The sequence below is a fragment of the Myotis lucifugus genome, unplaced genomic scaffold (assembly GCF_000147115.1).
Source record: "Myotis lucifugus unplaced genomic scaffold, Myoluc2.0 scaffold_215, whole genome shotgun sequence".
Classification (NCBI taxonomy): Eukaryota; Metazoa; Chordata; class Mammalia; order Chiroptera; family Vespertilionidae; genus Myotis; species Myotis lucifugus.
In genome coordinates this window covers 2,070,362-2,098,360 of record NW_005871263.1, presented here as the reverse complement: position 1 = coordinate 2,098,360, position 27,999 = coordinate 2,070,362, and the positions used below count along the sequence as shown (strand labels likewise).

Below are 27,999 nucleotides of genomic sequence, written 5' to 3'. Positions count from 1 at the left end.
CTGATCTCTTGCAATTGTTTTTATTAATTAGAATTATAGGCTAAAGTGCATAGTAAAGACAAAAAAGGAAATGCATACGTAGGAAAGAGATGTAGAAAGACCTGAGATGCCTAAGTGTCAGTTCTAAGAAACACTAGACTGAGGGACTATGTATGCACAGGGCAAGCCTGGGGGGCTGGTTTCTGACATGGGTCTGGGGCCTGCAGAAGCTGCTGGCATGCTAACCCTGCTCAGGCAAAAGCTGCAATAGAAGATGTTGGGATGAAGGGCCACACTTTGGATAGGTGCTGGTACCAAATGTGAACTTAGTTACACTGTGGACCCTGGGGAACCAGCACTGCTACTGAACCTTTCCTGGTTCAGGTAAAGAAACCTCCACCATCCCAAAGTGCAAGTCATAGGAAAGGGATCACTCCTTAGTTAGCCTGGGCTGCTTGAATAAGCCTCCAGCTGTGGGTAGTCACACTTTTCCAACTTGGTGAATATGTAACTGGGTCAGCATTAGCCAGTAAAGTCTTTGTCTTATCGCATGCCTCCAACTACTGGAGTGAGGGGGCCTGAGAAGGGCAGGAGGGATTCTTGTGCTCCTTGAAAGAATAAGCAGTTCATAAAGAACTCCTCTGGGCCTCTGTTTATTAGAATGAAAGTTAGTCTGCAAGTTACGGCCTGGCACTTAGAATGAGTCTGCTTCACTGAGTGTACACTCTGTGCCCCTGGAACACTGCAGGAAAAACATCTGACCAAGTCGGGAGCCAGAGAGGCCACTACGTAGCCCTAGTGGAAGCCCCAAATATGCTCCAGGGAGTCCACTAACTTGCAGGAGAGAAAAAGACAAATGTTAAATTTGCTCTCAGTTCTGGAGGTAAAGTGCTTGCTCTAGCGCAGGGATTAATGTAGAAAAAAATGTGGGCAAGCCCTAAAAGTGGATCCTTAAGTAGGTGCTAAAAGAAAAGGAAAATAAAATACAAACTTCAGTTCCTTCATAGCTAATCCTAGCCTCAGAGTGGCCAGGGCAAAAGGCCATCTTCCTACATCATCCTCTGGATCTCCTCAAAGTTCATCAGGTTGTTGGCCGTGTCAGACCAAGCAGCATGCTCGGCTCCATCCATCTCAGAAGCAAGCTGGTTACTCCTTTCCAGAGTATGATTTATGCCCCCAATCACTTCCTTACATTCAGGACACATGCCCCTCTGCATGGCTCCCCCACAATCGCCAATCACATAGATGTGGCCATTGGGACACTTGAACCAGTGGCCACGAGGTAAACCGATGGCTTTGACGATCTGTACACGCTCTTTCTCTGAGATGCCTAGGCCAGAGCAGGGAAGGGCGGCTTTGAGAGCTTCCATTTTTTTCTGCACAAGCTGTTCATCATGCTGGGTGAACTTACATGTTCCCTCAAGGATCTTGCGGACACTCCAGATCTCTTCTGCTACGGTATTGCTCACTCTCCCCTCTGCCATCTTGCAGCGGGTCAGGAGGTTCACCAGGTATGTGAGCCTCTGGATTTCACTTTGGAGGTCATCCAATTCCTGGCTTGTGAAGCTCAAACGCTTCTTGGCTAGCCACTCATGGACCTGGTCTAGTCGAGTCCTCACTTTTCTTTGTTCTGAGGAATGCACCTTTTTCAGGGAATCCAACAGTCCAGCCAAGTGGTCATAGAAGCTGATGTAATTCTCAACAAGGCCCAAGTCCTTCACTGACAGATTTTTCTGGGCTAGCTTCTCCATCAACATCAGGAAGTCTTCGGGAAGCAGCTGCTGAAAGAGGCTCTTCCTCTCTAGCAGGGCCTGAAGTCGTTCCCGGCTGGTTGCAATTTCCCCTGATGAGCCCTGGATCTTTTCTTTGACTATTTCAATCTCTTCCAGCCGCTGTTTGATGCTGGTTCCATACCTCAGGTTTTTGCGAATGGGCACCTGGCACATAGGGCAGACCTTCAATCTGATGGCAACTTCATCATCCTCCTGCTCATCCATGTAGCGATCCAGGGCTTGAACCTCAAACATGTGGCTGCAGTCTTCCAGTTGCACAAAGCGGGCATCAGGCTCATCCTCAGAGCCAAAGAAAATTTGGGTGACTTCCTCCTGGTGGCAGACACGGCACTTCGTAGGACACGGCTCTCCACACAAACCAATGCAGGGGTGGCCACAAGCCAGCAGCTTAGTGCAAGGCACGTAGCATGGGGGTCGGTTGCAGGGCTCAGAGCAGAGTTTGGTGCACTTGTAATGCTGGCAGCGCCAAACACAGGGTTCCACGCAGGGGCTACACAGTTCCCCACATTTCTTCTTGCACTGGCTGTGGACACAGCGGTTCTGACAGGTCCGCTGGCAGGGTGGGCACTCGCCAATGCATGGCTCCTGGCACTTGTGTGAACAGATGAGCAGTCGCTTGCAGGCCTTCTGACAGCGCTCATGAAAGCGGCCTTCAAAGCAGTTGTGGCAAGAGCCAGGGCAAGGATGCCCGCAATCCAAGATGGTGCCACACTTGGTGGTGCACTTGACTGGTAGGCCATACTTGAGGTCTTCTACATTACCACACTTCACCTGTTGATTGTGCCCACACTTGAGTTTCACGGTGACCATTTCTGAACACAACTGCACACAAAGTTCACCACATGGGTGGCTGCATCTGTGCCCACATTTCAGAACTTTGGGACAAGGCTCTTGGCAGCAGAATTCTGACTCAGGCATGGAACAAGGGACCATTTGTTCATGGCCACACCGAAGAATGATTTTGGGCACCTTCACCTGACAAGGCTGACATTCTTGGAAGCAAACAAGGGGGCATCGATGCCCGTCTTGGCAGATAACCTTCTGGCATGGCTTCATACACTGGAACTCCTTGTGCAAGGAGTCATAGGGGTGGCAGGCACGGGTGCAGACATGTCCACAGCCCAGTCGGAACTCACAGGGGAGACTACAGCCTCCTTCTGGAACTTTTTGGAAGTCAGAAGCTTTGGATACTAAAGTGTGGGTATCAGGGTGGTTCTGGCAGCACAGCTGGAGTGCTTGGCCTATTTCATTGTTCTCTCGAAGGGTATGGATGATCTTGCTCCACAAAGGTACTTTGGCCATCATCTGCATGTTTCCAATACAGTACATCCCCTTTTTGGCGCGGGACAAGGCCACACAGATGCGGTTGGGTATCTGGAGAAAACCTACCTTGCCCTCCTGGTTGCTCCGCACTAGTGAGAGGATGATGATGTCATTCTCTTCCCCTTGGTATTTGTCCACCACGTGGACCTTGACACCAGCAAATGTCTTAGCTGGCATGAGTTTGCGCAGACAGAACAGCTGCCCAGTGTAGGTGGTGAGGATGGTGATCTGGGAGGGCAGGTATTCCTGGTACAGGAAGTACTTGCACAATTCCACCACAAAGTGAGCCTCGTGCTGGTTTTGGTGGCTTTTGCCTTCTTGGATTTCCTGTTCAGGAAAGTTGTGTTCTATAAAGAAAAGGTTAGAAGCGACCCCCTGGAAAGGAGAAAAAGTGACATGTTAGAAAGTTCTCACATGGCAGTTTTCTCTTTCTATTTTCACATTCCTGGCTATTGACCCTGTTCGAGAGAGACCTTGAAAGCCTTTTGTATATTCGGTACCACTATCTTTAATCCTGTAGTCACCATGTGCTCTGTTTTGAGGGCATTGACAAATAGTGAAATGGATAAAGAATTTATGCCTAATTTTAGTTTTCAAGATACTTATTTGATATTAATATTTATAATGGCCACCCACAATCCAACCATTATAGTTCAGGAAATAAGCAGCAGCTATGATGATGAAGATGAGAGAGATTATTTATGAGCACTGTAGTATGCTGATTGCTTTACATATCTTCTCTCCTTCCATCCAAAAATGTAATAAGGCAACAGCCATTCTCCCTGTACAGAAGACCCTAATATTCAGAATTGGTATATAACTTGCTAAAATGTTACACAGCTACTAACTGGCAGAGCTGGGATTTAAAACCCAGGTCTATATTCTCCAATTCTAAATATTCCTCCTTTTAAAAACCAGCTTTTTATAAAACTGGCTCTATTCCCTTCTAAAAGCTCTTATTCAACCTGAGGAAAATACAGCCTCCTAGGTCGCTGACAGCAGCAGATTAGGTAGGATAGACTCACCTTAATCTTCTCATATTTGAGAACAGAGGGATGATTCTCTAGGTCCTGGTAAATGTGGGGTGTCAAAAGCCGGGCAATTTCAGGGCGCATGCGGTGCTGAAACAGGACATGTATATCATTAGAACATGGGCAGAGAATAAATGCAGTTTTCTAAAGACTAGGTTACTGGTGGAAAATCGGGGGAAGCAACATTTGAAAATAATAATAGGGAGAAAAGAGCAGAATGTAAACAGCTCCTTCATCCAACACACACTCAACATGTTGATCTTGCGATTGCGATACTTTAAAACAGAAAACAAAGTAAGTTTGAGAGTCATTTCATCACTAAAGCAGTTTTATTTTTATTAGAACTTTCTTACTGGCTGTTGGCAGGCTTCCAGGAGCCTTCTCCTAGACAATTCATAATAACAAAGGCCCAGCTTCTCACCTGGTAATTCAGACGGACAAAGGGAATGTTTACTTTCACCAGCCGTTCAAAGAGGGACACCTCAAGGTTGAAATTCTTGGCCAGATCATACACATTGGCACTGGGGCGCAGCTGAAAAAAGAAACATAGCTGAGAATTCTCTACTGAAAACTTATTTCATCCATCAATCCATCCACCCACCCATAAAATGTTTTGTAAGTGCCGTCTATGTGCCAGGCACTGCTCTAGGTGCTGGTAGGCTAAGGATAAAGACTGACCAGGGCCACGAAGGACAAAGTGCCCAGGGTTACAGGCTCTTTAGCTAGGCCTCTCTGTACAGTGACATTTGAGTTGATGTCAGAATGGAAGAGGTTGCCACTCATTCGAAAAGCAAGCCATGAGAGGGAGCAGATAGGGGGTGGGAACACAATGAGATGGTGGTATGAGGTGAAGTCAGAGAAGCAGGCTGAACCCTGAGAATACTGTAGGCTACTTTAAGAAGCTTGATTTTTATATTAAATGTAATGAGAAACCACAGGAGAGTTTCGAGCTGTGAGTGACATGATCTGATTTACTTAAAAAAAATTCACAGCAGTTTTATTAAGAATGGGTTAGAGGGTGGCAAAAATGGAAGCAGGGGGACAGGAAATATGGTATTACAATAGTCCACTTAAAAGGCCATGATGATTGCCCTAGCTGGTTTGGCTCAGTGGATAGAGCGTCGGCCTGTGGACTGAAGGGTTCCAGGTTCGATTCCGGTCAAGGGCACATGCCTGGGTTGCAGGTTCGATCCCCAGTGTGGGGCATGCAGGAGGCAGCCGATTAATGATTCTCTCTCATCATTGATGCTTCTATCTCTCTCTCTCCCTCTCCCTTCCCCTCTGAAAAAAAAAAAAAAAAAAAAAAAAAAAGGCCATGATGGATAAATAGCAGAGGGAACAGATGAAATGGATGGTGCTTTCTCTAGAACAGTGGTTCTCAACCTTCCTAATGCCGCGACCCTTTAATACAGTTCCTCATGTTGTGGGTGACCCCCAACCATATTTTCGTTGCTACTTCATAACTGTAATTTTGCTACTGTTATGAATCGTAATGTAAATATCTGATATGCAGGATGTATTTTCATTGTTACAAATTGAACATAATTAAAGCATAGTGATTAATCACAAAAACAATATGTAATTATATATGTGTTTTCTGATGGTCTTAGGCGACCCCTGTGAAAGGGTCGTTCGACCCCCAGGTTGGCGACCCACAGGTTGAGAACCGCTGCTCTAGAATATACCACAAATCTAACAGTACCTACTCTTAGATTGAATATGAGAGGTAAGGGGAAGAAGAATCACAGAAAGCCATTATGAGGCTTGAGAACCAGTGAAGCAGAGGCCAGAGTGTCTTTCTGATTGATTCCACTGCCCTACCTGCTGGTGGTCCCCAATCAGAATGAGGTGCTGGCAAGCTTTGCTCAATGTGGCAATGGTGTGGGCCTCAAGGACTTCAGCAGCCTCTTCCACAATGACAATCCGAGGCTCTACCTTCTGCAGAATCTGGCGATATTTGGCAGCACCTGTTCAAGAGAAAAAAGAGGCTCCTCTGAGATGATGTACTGGACCCACCAGGCCACTGGGTTTCTGGGTCTGTGACAACTGAGCTGTGGTGACTATTGTATGAGAGAACAAGTGCTGCTGGATGGTCACCAGCGCATTATATCCATGTTGGTCATTGTTGGGATTCTAAATGCAACAGGAGCAAGTAGGTGAATTTCACACTCAGTTCCTTAAATACAGCGTGCTTGCTTTCAATAGCTTTTCATGGTATTTTCTTCTAACCTACTAGAGGAGCTTCCTTTACTTGCTGTAGATAATCTGATAGGAGGTTGGCACCAGGAGGGAATGGCTGGAGCAGGTAAATTTCCTCAAGTTCTCTTACCTGTGGTTGTCATTCCTATGACCTGGGCATCTTTCAGAATGTGCAGGTCTTCCTGGAGTCTCAGCTCAGCCATTCTCTCTGCTGATGTGCGGTAGTGGTGCTCATAGTTGAGGATCTTTCGGCGTGTGTCAGCCTGGTACTTCTGTAGCCACAGCCTGAAGAATATGAAGAACCAGGTAGAGGGAGTTGCATATTCTTTGAGAAGGTGGAGTAACTCCCTTTAGTGTGCCCTGTGTTAGAAGTGGAACCTAGACCACTGAGGAGCTTACAGGCAGGCCATAGAGAGAAAGAAAGGAGAGACCCAGATGTGCATGGACCCAAGCATCTAAAATGCCCAACAGAAAGATGTGTAGAGACATGTATTTAGTCAGGAGCTAAAGAACAGAGGTTAAATATTGGGAATAGAGTAAGGGACTTCAAAAGTTTTAAGAATTATTTCTCCAAATTCTTCCTACCCCATCCTTAGCTGAGTCTTCTCCCCTCCCCAATTCTCCAGTCTTCTTTTACAAGCAAAACAGATAATGTCACTACTCTGCTGTAAAATCTTCCAATGGGGCCCTAGCCAGTTTGGCTCAGAGGATATAGTGGGACGGGTCCTGGGTCCAGTCCTTGTCAAGGGCATGTGCCTCGGTTGCAGGCTCATCATCTCTGGCCCTGGTTGGGGCACAAGTGGGAGGCAACCAATTGATGTGTCTCACACTGATGTTTCTCTCTCCTTGTCTCTCCCCTCCCTTCCACTCTCTCTCCAAAAAAAAAAAAAAAAAAAAAAAAAAAGAGGAAAATATCGAGTGAGGGTTTACTAAAAAAGGAAAAAATTTTCCAATAGCACCTTAGCCCTATGAGGCATGCATTGTCAGGCCTCTGTCAGCCTCTTTGACTTGACTTTCAATTTCTTTCTGCAAGCCACAGCCATGCTGGCTGTCTTTTTCAATTTCTCAAATAGATGTTCCCTCCCTTCTCAAGACCTTTACCCATGAGGTCCCCAAAATCTCATCTACTCCCACTTCCCCATTGGCCTTATAAATACCTACTCCTCTTGCAGATCTTGCCTCCAATGTCATTTTCCTGAAAACCTAAGACCAGACCAGATCCCACATAATATTATTAGCACCCCTAGCTCTTTTCTTTCTTAAGTGTTTATGCTCATTTGTAACTTTTTGTGGAATTAACTAATTTGTATCCTTGGATAGACTCTAAACTCCATGAGGAGGTAGAGCCAAGTGTCTTTTATCTCATGGCTGCATCTCCAGCACTCAGCTCAGTGGGGTGGCTCAATCTATCATTAATTAACATTGTTGAAGATCTGGGGGCGTTATATTCTAGGAAAGAAAAGGAACCTCCTGGGGAAATACATGGGCTGGCTGGGGGAGGTGAGAGTTGGGAACAGTACCTATAAAGCTGCCAGCGAGAATTCAGGTCCAGCTGCCAAACATCCTGGATTTCATCGGCCTCAGCCTCAGTCATGGTGTTCAGTTTGCGAAGCTCATACTTCATTTTCTTCTTCATTTTCTTTTTCTGGCTACGCTGGGTCTATAGACATCAATACCAGCCAGAGTCACCATCTCAGCAGAGGTGGGCCTTGTTCTAAGCCATAGGTGTGGGTCATAGCACATAAAAAAGGGGGCTGCCTCCTCTGATTAACTTCTTTAAGTGTCTCACACTCTTCTCAACAGATATTCCATTGCAGAGTGGCTAAATGAGGACTCTGGGACCAGTGTGCCTGGATTCAAAGCCCCATCTACCTCTATGAGCCTCAGCATCGCTTCTATAAAATAGGGTCACAGGGTTGTCGGATTGACTAAAGGAGTAATACATGGAAAGCACTTAGAATAGTGCTGGCACTAGTTTCACTGAACATCTTTTGACCAGTTTGTTTCTTATTCCTAAAAGTTGTGTCATTAAAGTAGTGAAGATGAGTTTTTCTTGTTAAAAACTAGATAGGGCCTCCTGTACATATCATGATAGTGCCTTTAAGCAGTGGGTTAAGGCATCATTTAGGAGAAAGTGCTCTCCCATGGACATGACTCTGGCATGTGAGACAAATGTCCCAATATTATGGACCTTGTCCCACTTCAAAATCAAACAAACTCCTGAGGCCACATGGCAGAGAGATGCCCAATCCACATTTCAAAGTATTGGGATGATGACTCCACCCATCATATACAGTGATGTTGAACTGAACTAAGCGATCAGGTTCAAAGCCATCAGACCAGTGAAAATTGCATCCAAAGTTACCCCTGATGGTCCTTTAAATCAACAGTGGGTTTCAGAAAATGTTATTTTGAATATCCAGTCCTCTATTATCATAGTAATGCATGCTAAATTTTGAGGACCACTGGGTTCTACCAAGGGAAAGAGCAGAGGGAAAGTCCATATGTGGGCTTCTGGGTATTCACACTATTCTGGCTTTAAGAGAAATATCAAATTCCAGGGTGAAGTATTCCATCCCTGTATGGCTTGTTTCATTCCATTTTACGTAAGTCCGCTAAAATCTTAATGCATGTTCAGACTTGTTTGTAGTTTCTAGTTTGTAGAAGATAACACCCATGGAAGCATCAAGCACTAAGACCATAAGTATTTGATCTGACCCATATGTGCTGCATTTTTTCTGGAAGTTCAAGGAAAGCACTTGACTGTTCAAGTTGGTATTTCTTGCCAGGGCCCCTCTGAAGGGCCATACTCTTTATATTCTTGGGAATTAGACATATCCTATACTAGGGTATGATTGTAAAAGGGGTAAATTCAGTTAATTGTGAGGATGAGGTGAATACACTGTAAAAGTGGGTGGAAAAAAGGGGCTGCCTTTCTGATCAGAACAGATGTTCTCAGGCCGATTTCAGGAGAGTCTAACCCCCACCTGCCAGGCAGTAATAACTGAATTCCCATTTCCCATGGTGAGGACTTTAAGGGAAGTGAGTTTACCTCCCACTCTCCTGCGGCTTGCTCCTGCCCAGCTGCTGTCCCAGGGCCACTGTTTTCTATCTTCGTGGCCAGAAGCAATTTAGCCAATTCCTGGACCGCTCCATTCTCTTCCTTCTTCCGCCGCCGGGGTCTCGCCACCTCTTCCTCCTCAATCACCCGGTCTGCTTGAATCAGGTCAGCCTCCTCTGCGATCTCAATCAGAGAACCCTCCTCTTCTCCTTCCTCCTCCTCCTCATCCCCTTCTGCCTGGGCTAAGAGAGAAAAACAGGCAGGACAAGGATGAAGACCTCTTGAAGCTAAAGGAGGAAAGAGGGCACCGACAAGAGTTTAGATGGATGAAGACATTCTCAAAGGGATTTAAGTGGTTACCTCTAGGGAGGGACACTGGGAGGAATGAGAGGAGATGAAGACTTAGGTTTCTTTACATACTTTTTTGTTACAATTTTAAAAATATATTTTTATTGATTTCAGAGAGGAAGGGAGAGGGAGAGAGAGAGATAAGAAACGAAGGATGAGAAAGAATCATTGATCGGCTGCTTCCTGCACGCCCCCTAGTGGGGAGTAAGCCCGCAACCCAGGTATGTGCCCTTGACTGGAATTGAACCGGGACCCTTCAGTCCGCAGGCTAACACTCTATCCACTGAGCCAAACCAGCCAGGGCTGTTACAATTTTATAATACTCATTTTCCCCTTTAAATGATATCTTTAGCCCTGGCTGGTTTGCTCAGTGGTTAGAGCATCAACTCGCACACTAAAGGGTCACAGGTTTGATTCCCAGTCAAGGGCACATACCTGGATTGTGGGTTTGCTCCCCACCCGTCATGAGGCACGTGCAGGAGGCAACCATATCAATGTTTCTCTCTCTCTCTGTCCCCTTCCCTATATCCCTTCTACTCTCTCTGACAAGCAATGGAAAACATATCCTCAGGTGAGTGTTAACAAGAAAAATCTTTGCCACATACAGGGAGGGGCAAAAGTGGGTTTACAGTTGTTCATACAGAAAGTAATACAATAATTCATAAATACAGGAATAAACTGTTTTGTGTACTCACAATTATAAATATACTTTTGCCCCACCCCATATAATGTATATATACACCTCTATAACATTGTCTAGTCTTGACTTTTTTGAGCACTATCTGAAATCATATTGTATCTTTTCCCTTGCCTTTTTCATTCAGCATGTTTTTGAGATTCCTATGTTGCCATATATTCTCTAATTCCTTTTCACTATTGTACAGTATTTCACTATCCGAACAAACTATAATTGATCAGCAGCATCCACTGTACAAATGTGGATAGACACTTGAGTTCTTTGTTTTTCCAATATCATAAAGTGGTGTACCGACTACTATCCTCACTAGCAGTATATTAGAGCTCCCACTGCTTCACATTCTTATCTGCGTGGTTATATAAAGCTTTTAAATTTTTTACAATCTGGTGGCATAATCGTACTTCATTGTGGTTTTAATTTCTCTAGTTTCTAATGAGCAACTCTAATATGTTTACTATTAGGATTTCCTATTTTGTGATGTGCCTGTTAAAAGTGTTTTATCTATTTTCCTACTAAGCTATTATTTCTCTTTTCTGATTAATTAAAGCTCTTTACATATCCTAGGTATTACTTTCAAGTTCTGCTCTTCTGTTCTTTACCAAATTCCACCTTACGATGTGATTCTAGGTAGACACACACTTACCTATATTTTCAGGTCCCGCTGGAGCAACACTTTGGGTGAAAGAAACGACACCCAGACCCAGCCACTCCAGCATCATGGAATGCTTCCAGCCTTGGAAGCAAACCCATTCACTATCCTGAGGAAGGAAGAATGACCAGTCATGAGAATTCAATGACAACCAGTGTGAAGTAAAGTTCTCCTTGATGGATAGAAAGTAATTTCCTTAAAATTCAGAGGCTGCAAATTGGCAACTGGATCATTTAATATGACTTGCATAGAATTTTAAAAATAAAAATTTCCTACCTCTAGACTGGCTTATTTCACTTATTATTATTATTAGCATAATACTCTCCAGGTCCATCCATGCTGTTGCAAAAGAAAGGATATTCTGACCTGGCAGGGAGTTGTATGTCCCCAGGACCTGGGAGTCAACCTAGGACCTGGAAGTCAACTTTGGAATTTGGTCCATTCTCATTCAAGAACTGCCTATTATCATGGAAAGATTAAGAATCTTCTTGCCCAAACAAGGGAGTCCCACCCCACATTGCCTACTTCCCCATTCCTATAATCCCTATTTCCCCATGTAATCCTTGACCTACCCTATATAAGCAGCTGGCTTGTGGGGGGCTGCAGAGCAGATTTTTGTGGATGACCTGCTGCTTTCCCATACTGCCAGCAATACTGGAATAAACCCTCATATAAGTGATTAAAAAAAAATCCTGCCTCTCTTGACAAAATCAGGAGCTATGGCAGCAACAAGGCTGTATTCCTAAATGGCAACAAATGGGCTGGAAATGGGTTGCTGCCACCCCTTTTCCAGTTTGCCACAATCCTCTCTACTTCCCAATGTCTCACATCTAACCTGCTTCAGTCATTTTTAGTACCTAATGGACCCCTTTAGGCTTTTGGGTTTGTAACCCTGAAATTCACCAACCCATTAATAATACTAGTAGAAGCACCATTTCCCTAGACTCCTGGCCAGCCACTTTACAGAGACTGTGTTAGCTACTTCACATAATATTTTTGAAGGCAGACATTATTACTATCCTTGTCTGAGACCAAGTCACATAATCAGTCTGTGTGACTGAAGTCTGCTGACCCCAGGCTCTCTACATGGGCTAGGTTGTCTTGTTATGATATTTCACTTAACAAGCATTTATAGCACACTCATTAAGAGGTTTACAAGTATTAACTTGTTTATCTAAATAAAAATCCTGTAAGAAACTCCACTTTTGCAAGTTAAATTTACAAAATGGCAATTTCATATGGTTCAATTTGATATTATCATCCCCACTTCATAACTGAGGAAACAGGCACAGAAAAAAATCAAGTAACTTGCTCAGAGCAAAACCAGGATTCCAACCCAGAACGCTAGCTCCACAGTCTTGTTCTTGACTAGTATACTCAGCTGTCTTTCCTCATGAAACGGAACTGCTAACATGGCAGCATCAGATTACCAAACAGCTAATGCTTTGGACTGCTGCTTCTGCTGAAGGCTCCTTCCAAGTACTGAGTCAAGACAGATGCTTGTACTTCCCAAGGTGACCCCTACCTGTGTCGGTCCACTCATCAGGCTTTTCCAGTGCTCGGAGGAAATGTACTTCTCCAGGTACTGTTCCCGTAATACGCCACGCATGGTGCACTCCAGAGTCCGGGCCCCTATATGCAGCTCTTGTTCTGACTCCTTCATTTGTGTCATGATCTGCCAAGAACAGTGGTAAAGAAATGAAGAGGAAGTATCATCCCCCAAACTCAGTCCCTGCCTTGAGGGAAAACAAAGCTAACACAGGAACAGCAAGAAGGGAGAATAACTATTCTGTGGTCTTAAAACAAAAGGTTTAGTATCTAAATTGTCTAAAAGAACAGTCGCCAACCAGTGGTCCGTGGACCAAAGGTTGGTGACCGCTGGTCTAAAAGACTCCTACCAATCAGTAAGGAAATAAATACATTATAAATATAGGCCAAGGATACTGTGAGAGACTTCTTTTTTTCCCCCCTCAGTAAAAACTCAAGAGTTTTAGCTGGGCACATGGCTGACAGCTAGAAGATGGTTAATAGGCTATAAGTAGAAGTGCTGTGGGTAGTTTGGGGGAATCAGCATGAAGCCCTGGCAGGAGTTGGGAGGGGCAGCATTTCCTTTTTTGTCTTTTCTCCACCTCGGATTATAAGGGTTAAGATCACACCACAGAATTAGCAGAATGTAATGCTGGAATAAACTTGGGTCCTTCATAGCTTTGTGGAGCCTCTATCTGCTTTGGACTGTCTAGCCAGAAAGCCAATGCTATCTTGTTTAGTTCCCCTTTGAGCTACCTCCAATATCCACAGCTGGGACTTACACTCATGTAGGCCCTCCGGAGGTGCATGGGGAGATTTCGGCGGAATTCCCGCTTGTTCCTCAGCTCCCTCAGCGTAAACTGCTTCAAGATGTCACTGCTGCTCCTTCCACCTACCCGCACGATACTGGGCTTCTGACACTTATAGATACCTGTGGAGAATGGTGAAGCACAGTAGAGTTGAGAGAAGTTATGCTGGATTCTCTCCAATGAGAAAGGTAAGTGTTTGGGGTGTTGTGTCAGCTGGTCTATTAGGGAACAAACTGGTGCTTACAGGAAATCTACCCCATTAATGACCAAGAAGGCCCCAGAGATTATATGACCTGCACAGCAGTAAAGTGTGGGGCTTAAGAGCACAGGCTTTAGAATCAGACAATTGAGAACTCAACTTATTGGCTCCACAATTTATTGCTATGTAACCTGGGGCAAGTTACTTAACTTGAGCCTCAGTTTCTTCATCTGTGATTTGAAAACAGTAATACTTTCCTTATAAGCCTAATCTGTACAAACTAGAGAATATCCTTATAGCTCCTATAGAGGGACTGGCATAAAGTAAGCTCTTAGTAAATGTTCTCTATAATTCACCCTACGTATATTTATTGCTTGCTTACTATGCGCCAGACATATGCTAGGTTCTGAAGATATATATAGCAGTGAAAACACAGACTCCATTTCTAATTTGTTATCATGTCTCACAGTCTGAGAGACAATATACACATTAAACCATTTATCACTATAGTGAAAATATGGGAATTACTATAAATACATGATGTGTACATATGTAACAGGGGACCTTACCTAGTTTGGATGAGGTAGGGATCTAATTCTTGAGGATCTAATATTTAAACTGAGAATCCAAGAATAAGGAAGATTTGCCCGGCTGGTGTGACTCAGTGGTTGAGCACTGACCTATGAACCAGGAGGTCACAGTTGGATTCCTGGTCAGGGCACATGCCTGGGTTGCGGGCTCAATCCTCAGTGTGGGGCATGCAGGAGGCAGCCGATCAATGACTCTCTCTCATCATTGATGTTTCTATCTCTCTCTCCCTCTCCCTTCCTCTCTGAAATAAAAACATAAAAATAAAAAGAAAGAATAAGGAAGATTTAATTTAGGTGAAAGGAGGATACAGGAGAATTCAGAAAATAATATTCTAAACAAAAGGAAAAACAAACTTATTCATACATTAATGCAGTTAGTATTTTTTTCAGTGCCTAGAATGTGCCAGGATCTGTGAATATAGCAAGAAACACGATGTAACCTGGGGCAAGTTACTTAACTTGAGCCTCAGTTACAATGTTTACAGTCTAGGGTAGAGCCACATAAAAATAAATGGTTAGGGCCCTGGCTGGTTTGGCTCAGTGGATGGGGCGTCGGCCTGAAGACTGAAAGGTCCCAGGTTCAATTCCGGTCAAGAGCATGTACCTTGGTTGCAGGCACATCCCCAGTAGAAGGTGTGCAGGAGGCAGCTGATCGATGTTTCTCTCTCATTGATGTTTCTCTCTATCCCTCTCCCTTCCTCTCTGTAAAAAAAAAATCAATAAAATATATTAAAAATAAATAAATAAATAAATGGTTAGGTATGTGCTAAATCTCTGAAGAAAAAATACAAAAGGAAACTTAACCTGGGTTTGGGACAATATTAAAGTGCACCTGAAGAGAGATTTAAGGTGAAACTGAAGAATGAATATTGAGCCAGCCAGGCTGGATGGGATCAAGACGGAGAGAGAGGTAAAGAGAAAAAATGCATTCTAAGCAAGGGGAACAAAACGGACCTAGGAAGAAGCTGAGGGATTCAAGGCATTGAAGACAATGGGAAGAGGTAGGAGATGAGATTCAGTCAGGCTGGAGCAGATGACACAGCCCTACAGGTCATGGTTAGTACTGTGGACTTTATTCAAAGAGCAATAGAAAGCTACTGAAGTTGCTAATGGTTCAATGATAAATGTTTTGATAGAGAGCAATTTTGCATAGACATTACCTTCCAAAAACTGATCCAAAGCATGATTAGTATAACACACAACCAAGATGGGGAACTTCTGGAGGCTAATTTGCCAAACAGTCTCATTGGTAAGAAGGGCTTGAACAATTTTTAGACCCACATAGGTTTTGCCTAGAAAATAAGAAAAAAGGAAAATTAGAAAACTTGGAGACTTACTAAAAGGAGTAGTTAATTTTAAAAAATCGTTATTATTATTATTTTATTTAAGGTAATACACTGAGATGGCTTAAAATCCAAGAAGCACAAATGAGCATATTATAAAAAGCCCTCTTGTTCTTCCGTCCCCCAGCTACCCACTTCCTCCTAAAAGCAACCAATGTTACCAGTTTCTTGTCATTCGATGCATATATAAACAAATATGAATATAGTTATTTTCCAGTCTTCCCCCTTTCTTTTTTTTTTTTTTAACAAGTTTTTTTTTTAAAATATATTTTATTGATTTTTTACAGAGAGGAAGGGAGAGAGATAGTTAGAAACATCGATGAGAGAGAAACATCGACCAGCTGCCTCCTGCACATCTCCTACTGGGGATGTGCCCGCAACCCAGGTACATGCCCTTGACCGGAATCGAACCCGGAACCTTTCAGTCCGCAGGCCGACGCTCTATCCACTGAGCCAAACCGGTTTCGGCCCCCTTTTTTTTTTTAATACAAATAGTAGCAGACTATTTTCACTGTTCTACATCTTTCATTTAATCTTGGAGGTAGTTCTCTATCAATACATAACAAGAATCCTCCCTCTTTTTGTTTTTCACAGCTGCAAGGTAATTTTTAGCCAGTTCCCTATTGATGGACATATAATTTGTTTCCAATCTCATGTGGCAAATTATTTAGAAATGCTTTTAATATACCATAGTGGACTTCCCTTTGTAATAGGAGGGAAAACCAGAAATCAACAATGGAGTTACAGTTGTGGGTTTATCAGCCAATGTCCAATAGTTAATTAAGTCTACAAACAGCTAAATATTTACATAGTGTCAAGCTGAGAAAATAGCCATTGTCCTAAAAAAACTCAGAGGAGGAAGAGATACAAGAAAATCAAAGGTTTCAGTATAGCATGATAAGTAACAATTTTTTCTTCCTCTCCATAACCCCACCCCATTCTAATAATATGTACTGAATGCCTAACAGTGGCAGGCATTGAATTAGAGAAAAAAATAAAATAAAGCACAACAGCCATGGTTATTATTTTCTCAGACCCTTGAGACCTCATACAAACAAATGTAAAGTTATAAATGTGGGAAATGAGAAAAACATGGTATCAAGAAAACATATAGACCTGGCCGGTTGCTCAGTGGTCTGAGGGTTTGATTTCCGGTAAAGGCCATGGGTTGCAGGTTCCCCAGCTCCAGTAGGGGTGTGTGCAGGAGGCAACCAATCAATGTCTCTCTCTCTTGTCCATGTTTCTTTGTCTCCCTGCTCCCCCCACCCCCGCCCAACCCTCTCTAAAAAAATCAATGGAACAAATATCCTTGAGTGAGGATTAACAACAACAAAAAAAGTGGAGGGAAATAAATATAAGTATGCATTTGCTTTAATAGTCATAAGAATATCTTTGGAAGGATACACAGGAAGATAACATTGTTTACTTTATAGAAGGGAATGGGCGAGGTGGTAGGAGGAGGGAGACAGGGATTTTTAAAAACGTTTGAATCATTTTTTAATTAAAACATAAGATTAAAATTAATAATGTGCCAAATTTTTAACCTCACAGATGAGCAAAAACTGCTGATCAGCAAAAAAGGATGTAAGGAAATGGAACATTAATTCAATCTTGGTGAGAGTACAAACTGATACTTGTTTTTTTAAATCCTCAAAACAACACTTATGCATATTTTTTCATTATATAGTGTTTCTTATTATTAAGACCTTTCCTTCTTTTACATTACTTTTTTATCCTGAGTTTCTATTAATTTATCACTGTTTTTTAAAGTGATAAATTTTAATTTATCACTGTTTTTTTTGTGTGTGTGTGTGTGTTGGTTTTTTTTTTTGTATATCCTTTTAGGAGGGTAATTTAGCAATACCTAGTATAACTATTAATGTGAATTCCCACTTTAGGGGAAAAAATTACAGAAATAATAAACAGAGTACCCAAAGACAAACACACAGATATAGACATATGGATACTTATCGCAGCACTGATGTAATAACAACAACAACAAAAATATATATATACACATGGTACATTCATACCCTACAGTGAATGCAGGCATAATAAAAAGAGTGCGGTACATTTGTAAATATAACTATAGTGTAAAGAATGTAAAAATGTCCACAACATGTTCTAGAGGCCCGGTGCACGAAATTCATGCAAGGGAAGGAACCCTCAGCCCGGCCTGCACCCTCTCCAATCCAGGACCGTTGGCTCCTAACCACTCGCCTGCCTGATCGCCCCTAACCACCTCTGCCTGCCTGCCTTAACCCCCTCTAACTGCTCCCCTGCTGGCCTGATCGCCCCTAACCGCCTCTGCAACCCGGGCTTCCCTTCCTCTGGCCGGCCGCAGGTGCCCAGGACCGGGAGGCGGCTTTGCCAGGGCCAGCCGCAGCTGCAGGCGCCCAGGACTGCAGGCAGCTTTTCCTGGGTTGGCCGCAGCCGCAGGGGACTGTGGGCGGCTTTGCCCGGGCCTGGCTTTTGTCAGGAAGGATGTCCAGAAATGTCCGGTCTAATTAGCATATTACCCTTTTATTAGTATAGATCAGTGATGGCGAACCTTTTGAGCTCGGCGGGTCAGCATTTTGAAAAACCCTAACTTAACTCTGGTGCCGTGTCACATATAGAAATTTTTTGATATTTGCAACCATAGTAAAACAAAGATTTATATTTTTGATATTTATTTTACATATTTAAATGCCATTTAACAAAGAAAAATCAACCAAAAAAATGAGTTCGCGTGTCATAGGTTCACTATCACTGGTATAGATTATAGACCAATAATGGAAAGATACACATTAAACTACTAATAGTAGTTATCAAGCCAGAGTAGGATTAGTAGGGGAAAAGGGTATAGGGAGGTATATTTTCTTTTTTTTAAAAATATATTTTATTGATTTTTCACAGAGAGGAAGGGAGAGAGACAGAGAGAGTTAGAAACATCGATGTGAGAGAAACATCGATCAGCCGCCTCCTGCACATCCCCCACCAGGGATGTGCCCGCAACCCAGGTACATGCCCTTGACCGGAATTGAACCTGGGACTCTCAGTCCGCAGCCGACGCTCTATCCACTGAGACAAACCGGTTTCGGCTAGGGAGATATATTTTCATGAGAAACATGACTTAGAAACCAAAGGCCTGACATCAAATTCTAGGTCTGTCACTATCTGTGTGAGCTTCAACAAATTATTCAAGCTCTCTTTGCCTTAGCTTTTCATCTGTAAAATGGAATGGTTTTTGTCTCACTGAGTTATTGTGAGGAGGCAACTGATCAACAATTCTCTCTCATCATTGATGTTTCTTATCTCTTTCCCTCTCCCTTCCTCTCTGAAAGCAAAACAATTTTTTAAAGCCCTAACCGGTTTGGCTCAGCGGATAGAGCATCAGCCTGCGGACTCAAGGGTCCCAGGTTCGATTCCAATCAAGGGCATGTACCTTGGTTGCGGGCACATCCCCAGTAGGGGGTGTTCAAGAGGCAGCTGATCGATGTTTCTCTCTCATCGATGTTTCTAACTCTCTATCCCTCTCCCCTCCTCTCTGTAAAAAATCAATAAAATATATTTAAAATTTTTTTTTAAATAAATAAATAAAAGTAAATAAAAATAATAACAAAATTATGTTGAATGACTTGACATATATAATGGATGTGAAACAGTACTTGGCACATAGGCCATTATTATGTACAGTTAAGTCTTCACTTGTTGATAGGTTCTTAGAAACTGAGTCTTTAAGTGAAATAACATATAACAAAACCAATTTTCCCATAGGCTAACTGATAAAAACAAGAATAAGTTTCTATGGCATTATTTTTGATCAGAAAAACATCATCAACTTCTAAATAAAGACCCAAAATACTCCTATTATTAAACATTGAAGTGTGAGCTATACATACATTTAGGAAAGATTAATAAAAATTAGTAAGAGCCCTAACCAGTTTGGCTCGTGGATAGAGCATCAGCCTGCGGACTGAAGGGTCCCAGGTTCGATTCTGGTCAAGGGCATGTACCTTGGTTGCGGGCACATCCCCAGTAGGGGGTGTGCAAGAGGCAGCTGATCGATGTTTCTCTCTCATCGATGTTCCTAACTCTCCTTCTCCCTTCCTCTCTGTAAAAAAATCAATAAAACATATTAAAATTAAAATAAAGGTTTTTAAAAAAATTAGTAAGAGAATTATTCTCCAACCCACTGATTCCAGTTCAGGGCCAGGGGTAGCTGGAGCCAATCCTGGCAGCTCAGGGTGCAAGATGGGACTCACCTTGGACAGGAAGCCCTTCCATCATAGGGCACACTCACACACACTCACTCGGACTGGGACAATGCAGACATGCCACTTCATCTCATGTGTACATCTCTGGGATGTGGGAGAAATATGGAGTCCCTGAAGAAAACCCACAGACATGGGGAGACTATGCAAATTCCACAGTGGCCCTGGCTGGGAATCAATTTTTTCCCTCATCAATGTTATAACAGCTTGGCTGGCATCTATATATATAAAAGGCTAATACGCTAAGTGTCTGACCATCTGACTGGTTGCTATGACTCGCACTGACCACCAGGGGGCAGATGCTCGATGAAGGAACTGTCAAGCTGCAGTGACTTGGCAGTGGCGGTTCTCGGGTGACACACCCTGTAACCAGAGAGGAGGGAGCCTGATTCCTGCAGGGCCATGTGATTCCACCTTTGGCCATGGGTTATGTTGTTGCTGGGGTACTGTTGGCCCGAATCTGGTTTACTGCATACTTGCGTTTGCGTTCCACACCCTATAGGACAGCAACTTTGCAGAGTGCCCTCTTGCACTCTGGGACCCCTTGGGAAATGTCAGAGAGCCAGTTTTGGCCTGATCCCTGCAGGCCAGGTCAAGGGACCCCACCTGCCCGAGGGACCCCACTCACTCCACAGATGCTGCGAAGGGAGCATGGGAGGTTGGCTCCAGGGTGTGTCTGGCCCATCTCACCCAGTCCCACCAGCCACCTTCTAATTAATTTCTTTTCAATGTGCACGAATCCATGCACCGGGTCACTAGGCTATATAATAGCTGAGTGTTGACCTATGAATCAGGAGATCACAGGTTGATTTCCGGTCAGGGCACATGCCCGGATTGTGGGCTCAGTCCCCAGTGTGGGGCATGTAGGAGGCAGCTGATTAATGATTCTCTCTCATCATTGATGTTTCTCTCTCACTCTCCCTTCCTCTCTGAAAAATATATTTTTTAAAATAAATAAATAGCCGTAACCGGTTTGGCTCAGTGGATAGAGCGTCAGCCTGCGGACTCAAGGGTCCCAGGTTCGATTCCGGTCAAGGGAATGTACCTTGGTTGTGGGCACATCCCCAGTAGGAGGTGTGCAGGAGGCAGCTGATCAATGTTTCTCTCTCATCGATGTTTCTAACTCTCTATCTCTTTCCCTTCCTCTCTGTAAAAAAATCAATAAAATAGACTTTAAAAAAATAAACAAACAATAACAAAATGATGTTGAATGAAATAACGTTATACGAAGACCTGCTGTACTTGATATTAATTCGAAATCAAACAAATTAATATAGCCTTTGATGAAGCAGAGGTAATGTATCTTCTGAAGTTTGACCCCTAGCAGTCTTTTCTAATCTTGCAATTTGGGTTTATTACTATGAATGCCAATGGGTCCCCACTGGAAAATCACCATAACAAGCAGTAATTTTATAAACAAATTTGATGCCCATTTCATGAGAACATTTCTTTTTTTTCTTTAATTGAAGTTATTGATGTGACATTGGTTAATAAAATTATGTAGGTTCCCGGTGTACAATTTTATAATTCATTATAAGTATACTGTATTTTGCATTCACCATCCCAAATCAAGTCTCCTTCCATCACCATTTATCCCCTTCATCCACTCATGGGAATGTTTCTAACCAAGACATTCTAGAAACCTAAAGTCAAGCCTTCCTTCCCTATCTCCTAAGGTAGATGACATGTGCTCTGAAAAATTCTCTTACCTGTTCCAGGAGGTCCTTGAATAATAGCCAGTTCCCTTGTGAGAGCAAACTGCAAAGCTTCCATCTGGGAGTCATCCAGCTTCAGGGCTTCTTTGGAGGGCCACTGTCTAGGGTCTAAGACATTAACTCTGAGATATCTCAAGCCCTCAGCATTCCTCAGAGATTCCCCGGTGTCTGAGGGAGTCTTTATTAAGGGAGTGAAATCGTATCTGCCTCCCATTAGCAAGTACCTTGGCTCCTTCACATGAGAGTCACATTCCACAATGTTTCTCTGGAAGGGGACATCTTCCTGTTGGATCTCCTGGAGTCCTTCCAGGACATGCCTATAGGCCTCAAAATATGCAGTTGTCTCCACCATTAGGAAAGAGTCAGAGGGCTGGACCTCTGCTAGCAGCTGTTGGCTCTGCTCATTGAAGGAGAGCTGGACAAATCCTTGGTAGAGATCCTCCTGCTCCCGGTTAGACACTGTGGCAAAAAGAAATGTCTCAAAATTGTCCTTGGACATGCACACCAAGGACCCATAGAGCAATCGCTTGGAATTCTGCCAGCGAACAAACTTTAGTGGTTTTGTGTCAAACTGTACCTTATAGACAATGCCTGATGATGCACATACAGGGCTGATAATCCTGGTATCAAAGTAGATTCGAATGTCATCAAACTTTCTCTTCCTCAGGCCTTGGTCTTCAAAGCTTTGGAGAAGTTCCAAAATGCCTTCTCGTAGGGGCCTGACAAAATCTTCTCGAAGTAGTCGGAAGTGAGTATCCAGATAGACAGCAGTGCTCTCATATTTTCCAGAAATGATGTTGGGGCGAAGGAATGGTTTCTCATCTAAGTGCACCTCATTGTATGTAGGGTAAATAGGCATGGTCCGGTAGCTATCAACATTGTCTTCTGCCTTGGGCTGTACTAAAGTATAGGTATCTTCTCTTAAAGTGTCCTCTCGCCTCTTTTCCTGCAAATGTTGGATGATGGCCTGTACCTTTTCCAGGTTCTTCTCAGTCTCCTCTTCTATGTCAACACCAGAGGCTCTCAGAGCATTAAGAGAAGCTGGCAGGAGGGAAATGAGCATGGAAGTTTCCTGCACAGAACTGGCAGGGAAGACACTTACGAGGTCCTGGATGAGGGAGATAATGTTGCTAATGTGTTCTGGATACTGGTTTCGAATGTCAGGGATGGGTTCAGTGATCATCCCTACCACATAATTTGGCAGGCAGACTTTGAGAAATTTTGAATTCTTCAATATGCCCAGGACATGGAGAATACTTTGGCGATCCATTCTGGAACTGCAAGCCTTCCGAAGAACCTGACAAATGAGCTCAAGGAAGTTGGGTTTCATAAAAGAATGAGACAGAAGCTCCTTCAGTCCTAAACTTGTGGCAAGTGTGATGACCACCTCAGAAGGGTCTTTCTGCAGAAGACTTTCTAGGAACTTATAGCCCAGTTTCTTCACCTGCTGTGGCTGTTCTGCAGGCTTCTGGTGAGGGACCCGCCACTGCTGGAAGTTTTCATCAGACCATGGTGGTCTGCGGTTCCTTTCCTCCTGATTGCCATTTCTCTGTCTGGTGTCATTCTCCTGACCATGTCTCTGGCCTCTAGGTTCATCATTGGCACGTCCCCTACGGTTCCTCCTTTCTGGATGTGGGTTCCTTCCCATGGCCGCAAACCTAAACTCTTCTCTTTGCCAATGAGGACCAAGTTGGTTGTTGGCCCTAGGATGCCTTCCCAGTTGGTTGGCTCCTCCTCTGAGAGCATTGGCTGGTGGATTATTGGCCTGATTTCTAGCTCTTGGTGGTAATTCACCATCCATAGGCCCTAAACACAATGGGAATAGTAGTTAAGCATAAAAATAAAGGTGCGAGGAAATTGTTGTAGGACAACAATGCACATGTTCTCATTTTCCCAAACATCCAAGGAGCTTTGGTTTTATTTGGAGAGAAATAAGTCATGTGCTGAATGTAAAACAGTTATTATGTTGCTGTATATATTATAAAAATATTGTTTTTTTTCACAGGGTGCAAAAGGGAAAAGGAATAAACATTTGTTGAATGCCTAATACATGCTAGAAAATAAATGTATGCAGTATATAATTTATTCTTTACAAATTGGGATTATTTCAGAGCATCAAAAAGATCAGCTCATTGTTTCTAGTTTCTTGCCAGTACCAAACAATAGTCAGCACATGAGTTTCAGAGCCAAATGGACCTGGTTCAAATCTTTACCTGGGTACTTCCTCACTATATTACCAAGTTGCATAATTTCTCTAAGCTTCAGTATCTGGGTTGTTGTGAAGATTAAATGTTCAAGATGCTTAGTATAGTGTAGTACCTGTTACATAAAAAGCTCTTATTAATGTTAATTATAACTAGTAACACTAGTAATAATTTTCAGTTGGCCTACTCTATTGGTTTTTAGAGCCATTGGTTCTGCCATGAAATAATTATACCATAGGCAACACAGGCATCAAAGGAGATAAAGTTATAAAAGGAAATGTTTCTTAAACTTTGCCCAGCATCAGATAGAAAAGAGGAAGATGGGACTTTCCTTACTAAGATGTTTTTGAGCTAATAGACTGTAAAGGAAACTAAAAAATGAAACTCAAGTTTTCCTCCTTTCTCCAGCACAAGTTCATTTACAAAGTATTTACCTATTACCAACTCTCAGAAAAGAGAGAGTGGGGAGGGAGGTGACACACCCAGTATACGTGGGAAAGCTAACATCACCCAGTGGATGAAGCTTAACTTGTCTCCCTTGATCTGCCACACATTTCATAAGTGACCTTGGCCCACATACCCATGTCCAGTTTTTTTCACTTTCCTTTTCTCTAAAACCGATTCTGGAGTTGATCCAACTTAGCAGAATGACTTGGAGATTTTAAAAACAAACAAAAAATAAGACTGTATACAATAATTTGATGATAAAAAATACTATAAAAATTTCAAATGCACATTATATTCAAAATGATAGTTCCACTTAATGACATCAGATGCAAAATCCATTTATGTACTTTTTCTTATTTTGCACTTTTTAGAGAAAATCTTAATGTGAAACAAAGGAATATTTGGTAAAATATAAATACTGTACACTACTGAACTCTAAATTTTTATAATTATGATTTCAAACTTCCAGGATATCAGAAGAAAGTCCCACTTTTAATATTTTGATCTGATTAGAAAACTAGAACAGAAAATTGTACCGTTTTTCATTATTTCAATATTCGTACAGCTCATAAAATAAAATTCTATAGTTCTTCCTCATTTGTTCCACAGTTAAACTCAGATGACATATTACAAGTTTAGCGAAAAGCAAAATTCATTTGGTTGTTTTGTTTTAGAAAGTTCTGAGCAAATAGAACCACCATTGAAGTAGAGTAATGCTTTTGGAACTAACTTCGCTTTGGTGGCTGACTCCAGACACATGCTATCAAATACATAATCACTAGCTATGTATGGCTATTATGCATCTTAAATGTGGCTAGTCTGAATTAAGATGTGTAAAATAATAAATGGGATTTTGAAGACTTAATACCAAAAAGAGTTAAATATCTCATTAAAATTTTTTATATTGATAAAACCTTAAAATGATAATACTTGAATATATGGGAGGTAAATAAAAACATTAAGATTATTAAAGTACCACGATAATAAAAATATATTCAATTATACTAAAATGATATCTGAATATATTGGCTTAAATAAGACAAGTATTAAATCACTAAATTTTATTAAATTAGTATTAAATTTTAAAAATGGATTTCCCGTTTTTCTTTTAAAATATATTTTTATTGATTTCAGAGAGGAAGGGAGAGGGAGAGATTGAAAATTTTTAAATTACATTTTTGGCTTCTATTATGTTTCTACTGGACAGTGCTGCTCTAAACCAGTGTTATTCCCGCTTCTGACACTCACCACTATCTTTGAAGTGCACCCAATCATTAGCTCTCTTAGGGAAAGGGGAAGGCTATTTTGTTTTTCAGAGTCAATCATACTGTAGCTAAGAAATAAGCCATTCTTTACTTGAGAGATACAATCAATCTTAGGTGGGCCTGCTGCTCATTCATAGAGAACTCAAGTTTCCTTCCCATTAATTAGAAAACGTTGCTCACCTCTGTGGTTTGTATGGGGATTCCTGGGCCTGACATCCGGACAAGGTCTTCTGTCCTCCATGATTGAATCACTTCAATTCCTCCGCATTCACGTTCCTTTAAGTTACCTGGAAATCTGTACAGGTTAAGAGAAATTAGTGCCCTTGAAACACAGCATCTAGCAGAAAAACCCAGAACAGCATTAAACCAATCCTTCTGTCTCTACATTGTAATGATTTGTTAACTAAGAGTTAAACACATTACGTTTGTTGTTGTTAATCCTCTCCTGAGGATATTTTTCCATTGGTTTTTAGAGAGAGTGGAAGCGAGGGGGGGAGACAAAGAGAGAGAGACATCTATAGGTTGCCTTCCAGATGGGAACTGAACCTGGGACCTTTCAGTCCTTGGGGCGACGCTCTATCCACTGAGCCAAACCAGCTCGGGCTAAACACAGAGTTTAATCATGGACACAGTGTTCAACTCTGTAAATACCCAGTTATGATATGAAAACATTAAATTCACAATTTAGATGATTTCAAAGGCTCAAATTACCCCCACCCCTTCTCTTTATCCCTGTACTTTTCTAAGGGAGAGGAAGTGCCGTTAATTCCCATTCAAAACTACTGTTTGGTTTATGCCTTTGGCCCAATTACTTAATCAGTTGCTAGGTTTCAATTTCCTCTTCTATAAAGCAGATAAATACTTGTTGCCAGGACAGACAGAAGTACATTTCTGTTAATCCAAAAACCATGTTATGTCTCACACTATTCAGCATTTATGTTACATAGCAGCATTCTATAGCTTACAGTTCTCTACAGTTTGTAAATAAGTACGGAGCAGTAAACCCTTACCCTACTCTTTGGAATGCAGCCAAACGGGATCAAAAGAAAGAAAAAGATATGTTTCCATCACCAGCTAGAAAAATCTGCAGGACTTTTCTCCTCCTCTTCTACGGCGCTAATTTTTAAGAGTGGTCCTATAAGAGGAAGAGGAAGCCCCTTTAAGGCAACTTAGCACAATCACGCACATCCTGCGGGGTGGGGCCAGGGAAAAAGTTGGCGGCTCAAGAGTCCTCAGCAAGGGGATTTTGGAGCCGGGCTTTTCCTCCCCGAGTTTTTAAACATTCATGGTTGAAAACTGTGGACAGGTCTGGCATTATTCTACAAGGAGTCGCTTTTATCCTCAGCAACAAAAGGAGTCCCTTTCCTTACTGCCGGCAATAGTTTTGGTGATCTCCTGCTTCATCACATCAAACCTGGCTCTCGTGACGCAGGTTCAATATTTAGAGTTTACTTTCCATTTTAAAAAAGCTGTCTGAGGGGAAAATGCTTTCTTCCTCTTGTTGGAAAAAAAAAATACTAAAATAGAAACTCAGAAATTTTCTGGGATAAAAGAAATGAAAGAAAAGAGGAAAAAAAGAAAGGCAAGGAGAGGGAGGAGCAGACAGAAACGGGAAATGCTAGGAGAAAGGCAGACCTCAGTGGGTTTCTTTGGGAGTCCAGGCCTCAAGGGCAGGAAGAAGGAACTCAGTGATGGCCAAGCTGGTACAGGGACCAACTGATAGAAGGGTCATCGCCAGGGCGGGTGAAAGAGGCTGAAACAAGGGGCCAGAGCGGGGTTTGGGGGTGGTGGTGGTGTCTCCAGGGCCACCGGGGCCCACCTCGTCCCGGCGGGAATATGGGGTCAGGGAGAGCCAGGGCTGTGCGGTGGCTGAGGAAGGTGCCATGGCAGGGCTGAAGCAGGGAGTGGCAGGCGAGGTGGGCGAGTATGGGGCCGCAGGAAGAAGGGGGGCTGAGCTCAGTTGGGGGTGCCTGCTGGAGTGATGGGGGACCTGGAAACAGGGGTGGGGTGTACAGATGTGGAGGGTGCTTGGTAGAGGATGGGGGGCGGACCTGGTGAGGCCTGAGGAAGATGAAGGGGGTGGTAGGCAGAGATGGGGGTGGGAGGCGCTGACGGAGGGCACTGGGTGGTTAATGGAGGCGCTGGGGGCAGAGGAGGTGACTGGGGGCCGACGTGTGTTAGACACGGGGGATGGAGGTGACGGGGAAGCTGAGGAGAAGGGACAGGGACTGAGGTGGAAGATGGGGGCGCTGAGGAGGGTGATGGAAGTGACAGACAGGGGCGCCGAGGAAAGGGGATCAGGGAAGTGACAGGTGCTGAGAAGGGAAACGGGGGCGCCAGGGTCTGAGGCGGCGGCGGGGTGGCCCCGGCGGGGCCGCGGGTCGCGGTCAGGGGTCACTCACCCGCTACAGCGCGTCCTCTCGCCGCCGCCGCCGCCGCGTTCTGGTGCTTGGAGTTCGGACTCTGGCAGGTCTGCGACTCTCGCCTCGGCGCTGCGCTTTCGGTTTCCTTTCCTCACAAACACGGGGTGGAGGAAGGGGGAGGCCGGGCGGGCTGACGCGAGG

General features: G+C 43.2%; 1 protein-coding gene across 2 annotated transcripts; it reads right to left on the bottom strand.

Annotated features, from left to right (window-relative positions):
- Positions 1-4: 4 nt before the first annotated feature.
- Positions 5-27,993, bottom strand: ZNFX1 (zinc finger NFX1-type containing 1). Of its 2 annotated transcripts, XM_006097984.3 has the most exons (15): positions 27,838-27,869; positions 26,446-26,570; positions 25,616-25,730; positions 21,514-23,325; positions 15,366-15,497; positions 13,390-13,538; positions 12,606-12,755; positions 11,075-11,189; positions 9,378-9,628; positions 7,846-7,985; positions 6,456-6,610; positions 5,948-6,093; positions 4,548-4,658; positions 4,121-4,216; positions 1,029-3,470 (listed from the first exon to the last, which is right to left on the bottom strand). In XM_006097984.3, the coding sequence occupies exons 3-15, from the start codon at positions 25,674-25,676 to the stop codon at positions 1,029-1,031; spliced, it is 5,760 nt and encodes a 1,919-aa protein (XP_006098046.1). In that variant the 5' UTR covers positions 25,677-25,730; positions 26,446-26,570; positions 27,838-27,869. The 2 variants fall into 2 exon arrangements, with proteins under 2 accessions (XP_006098047.1, XP_006098046.1); XM_006097985.3 differs by lacking the exon at positions 26,446-26,570 and having other exon boundaries at positions 5-3,470; positions 27,838-27,993.
- Positions 27,994-27,999: the final 6 nt, after the last annotated feature.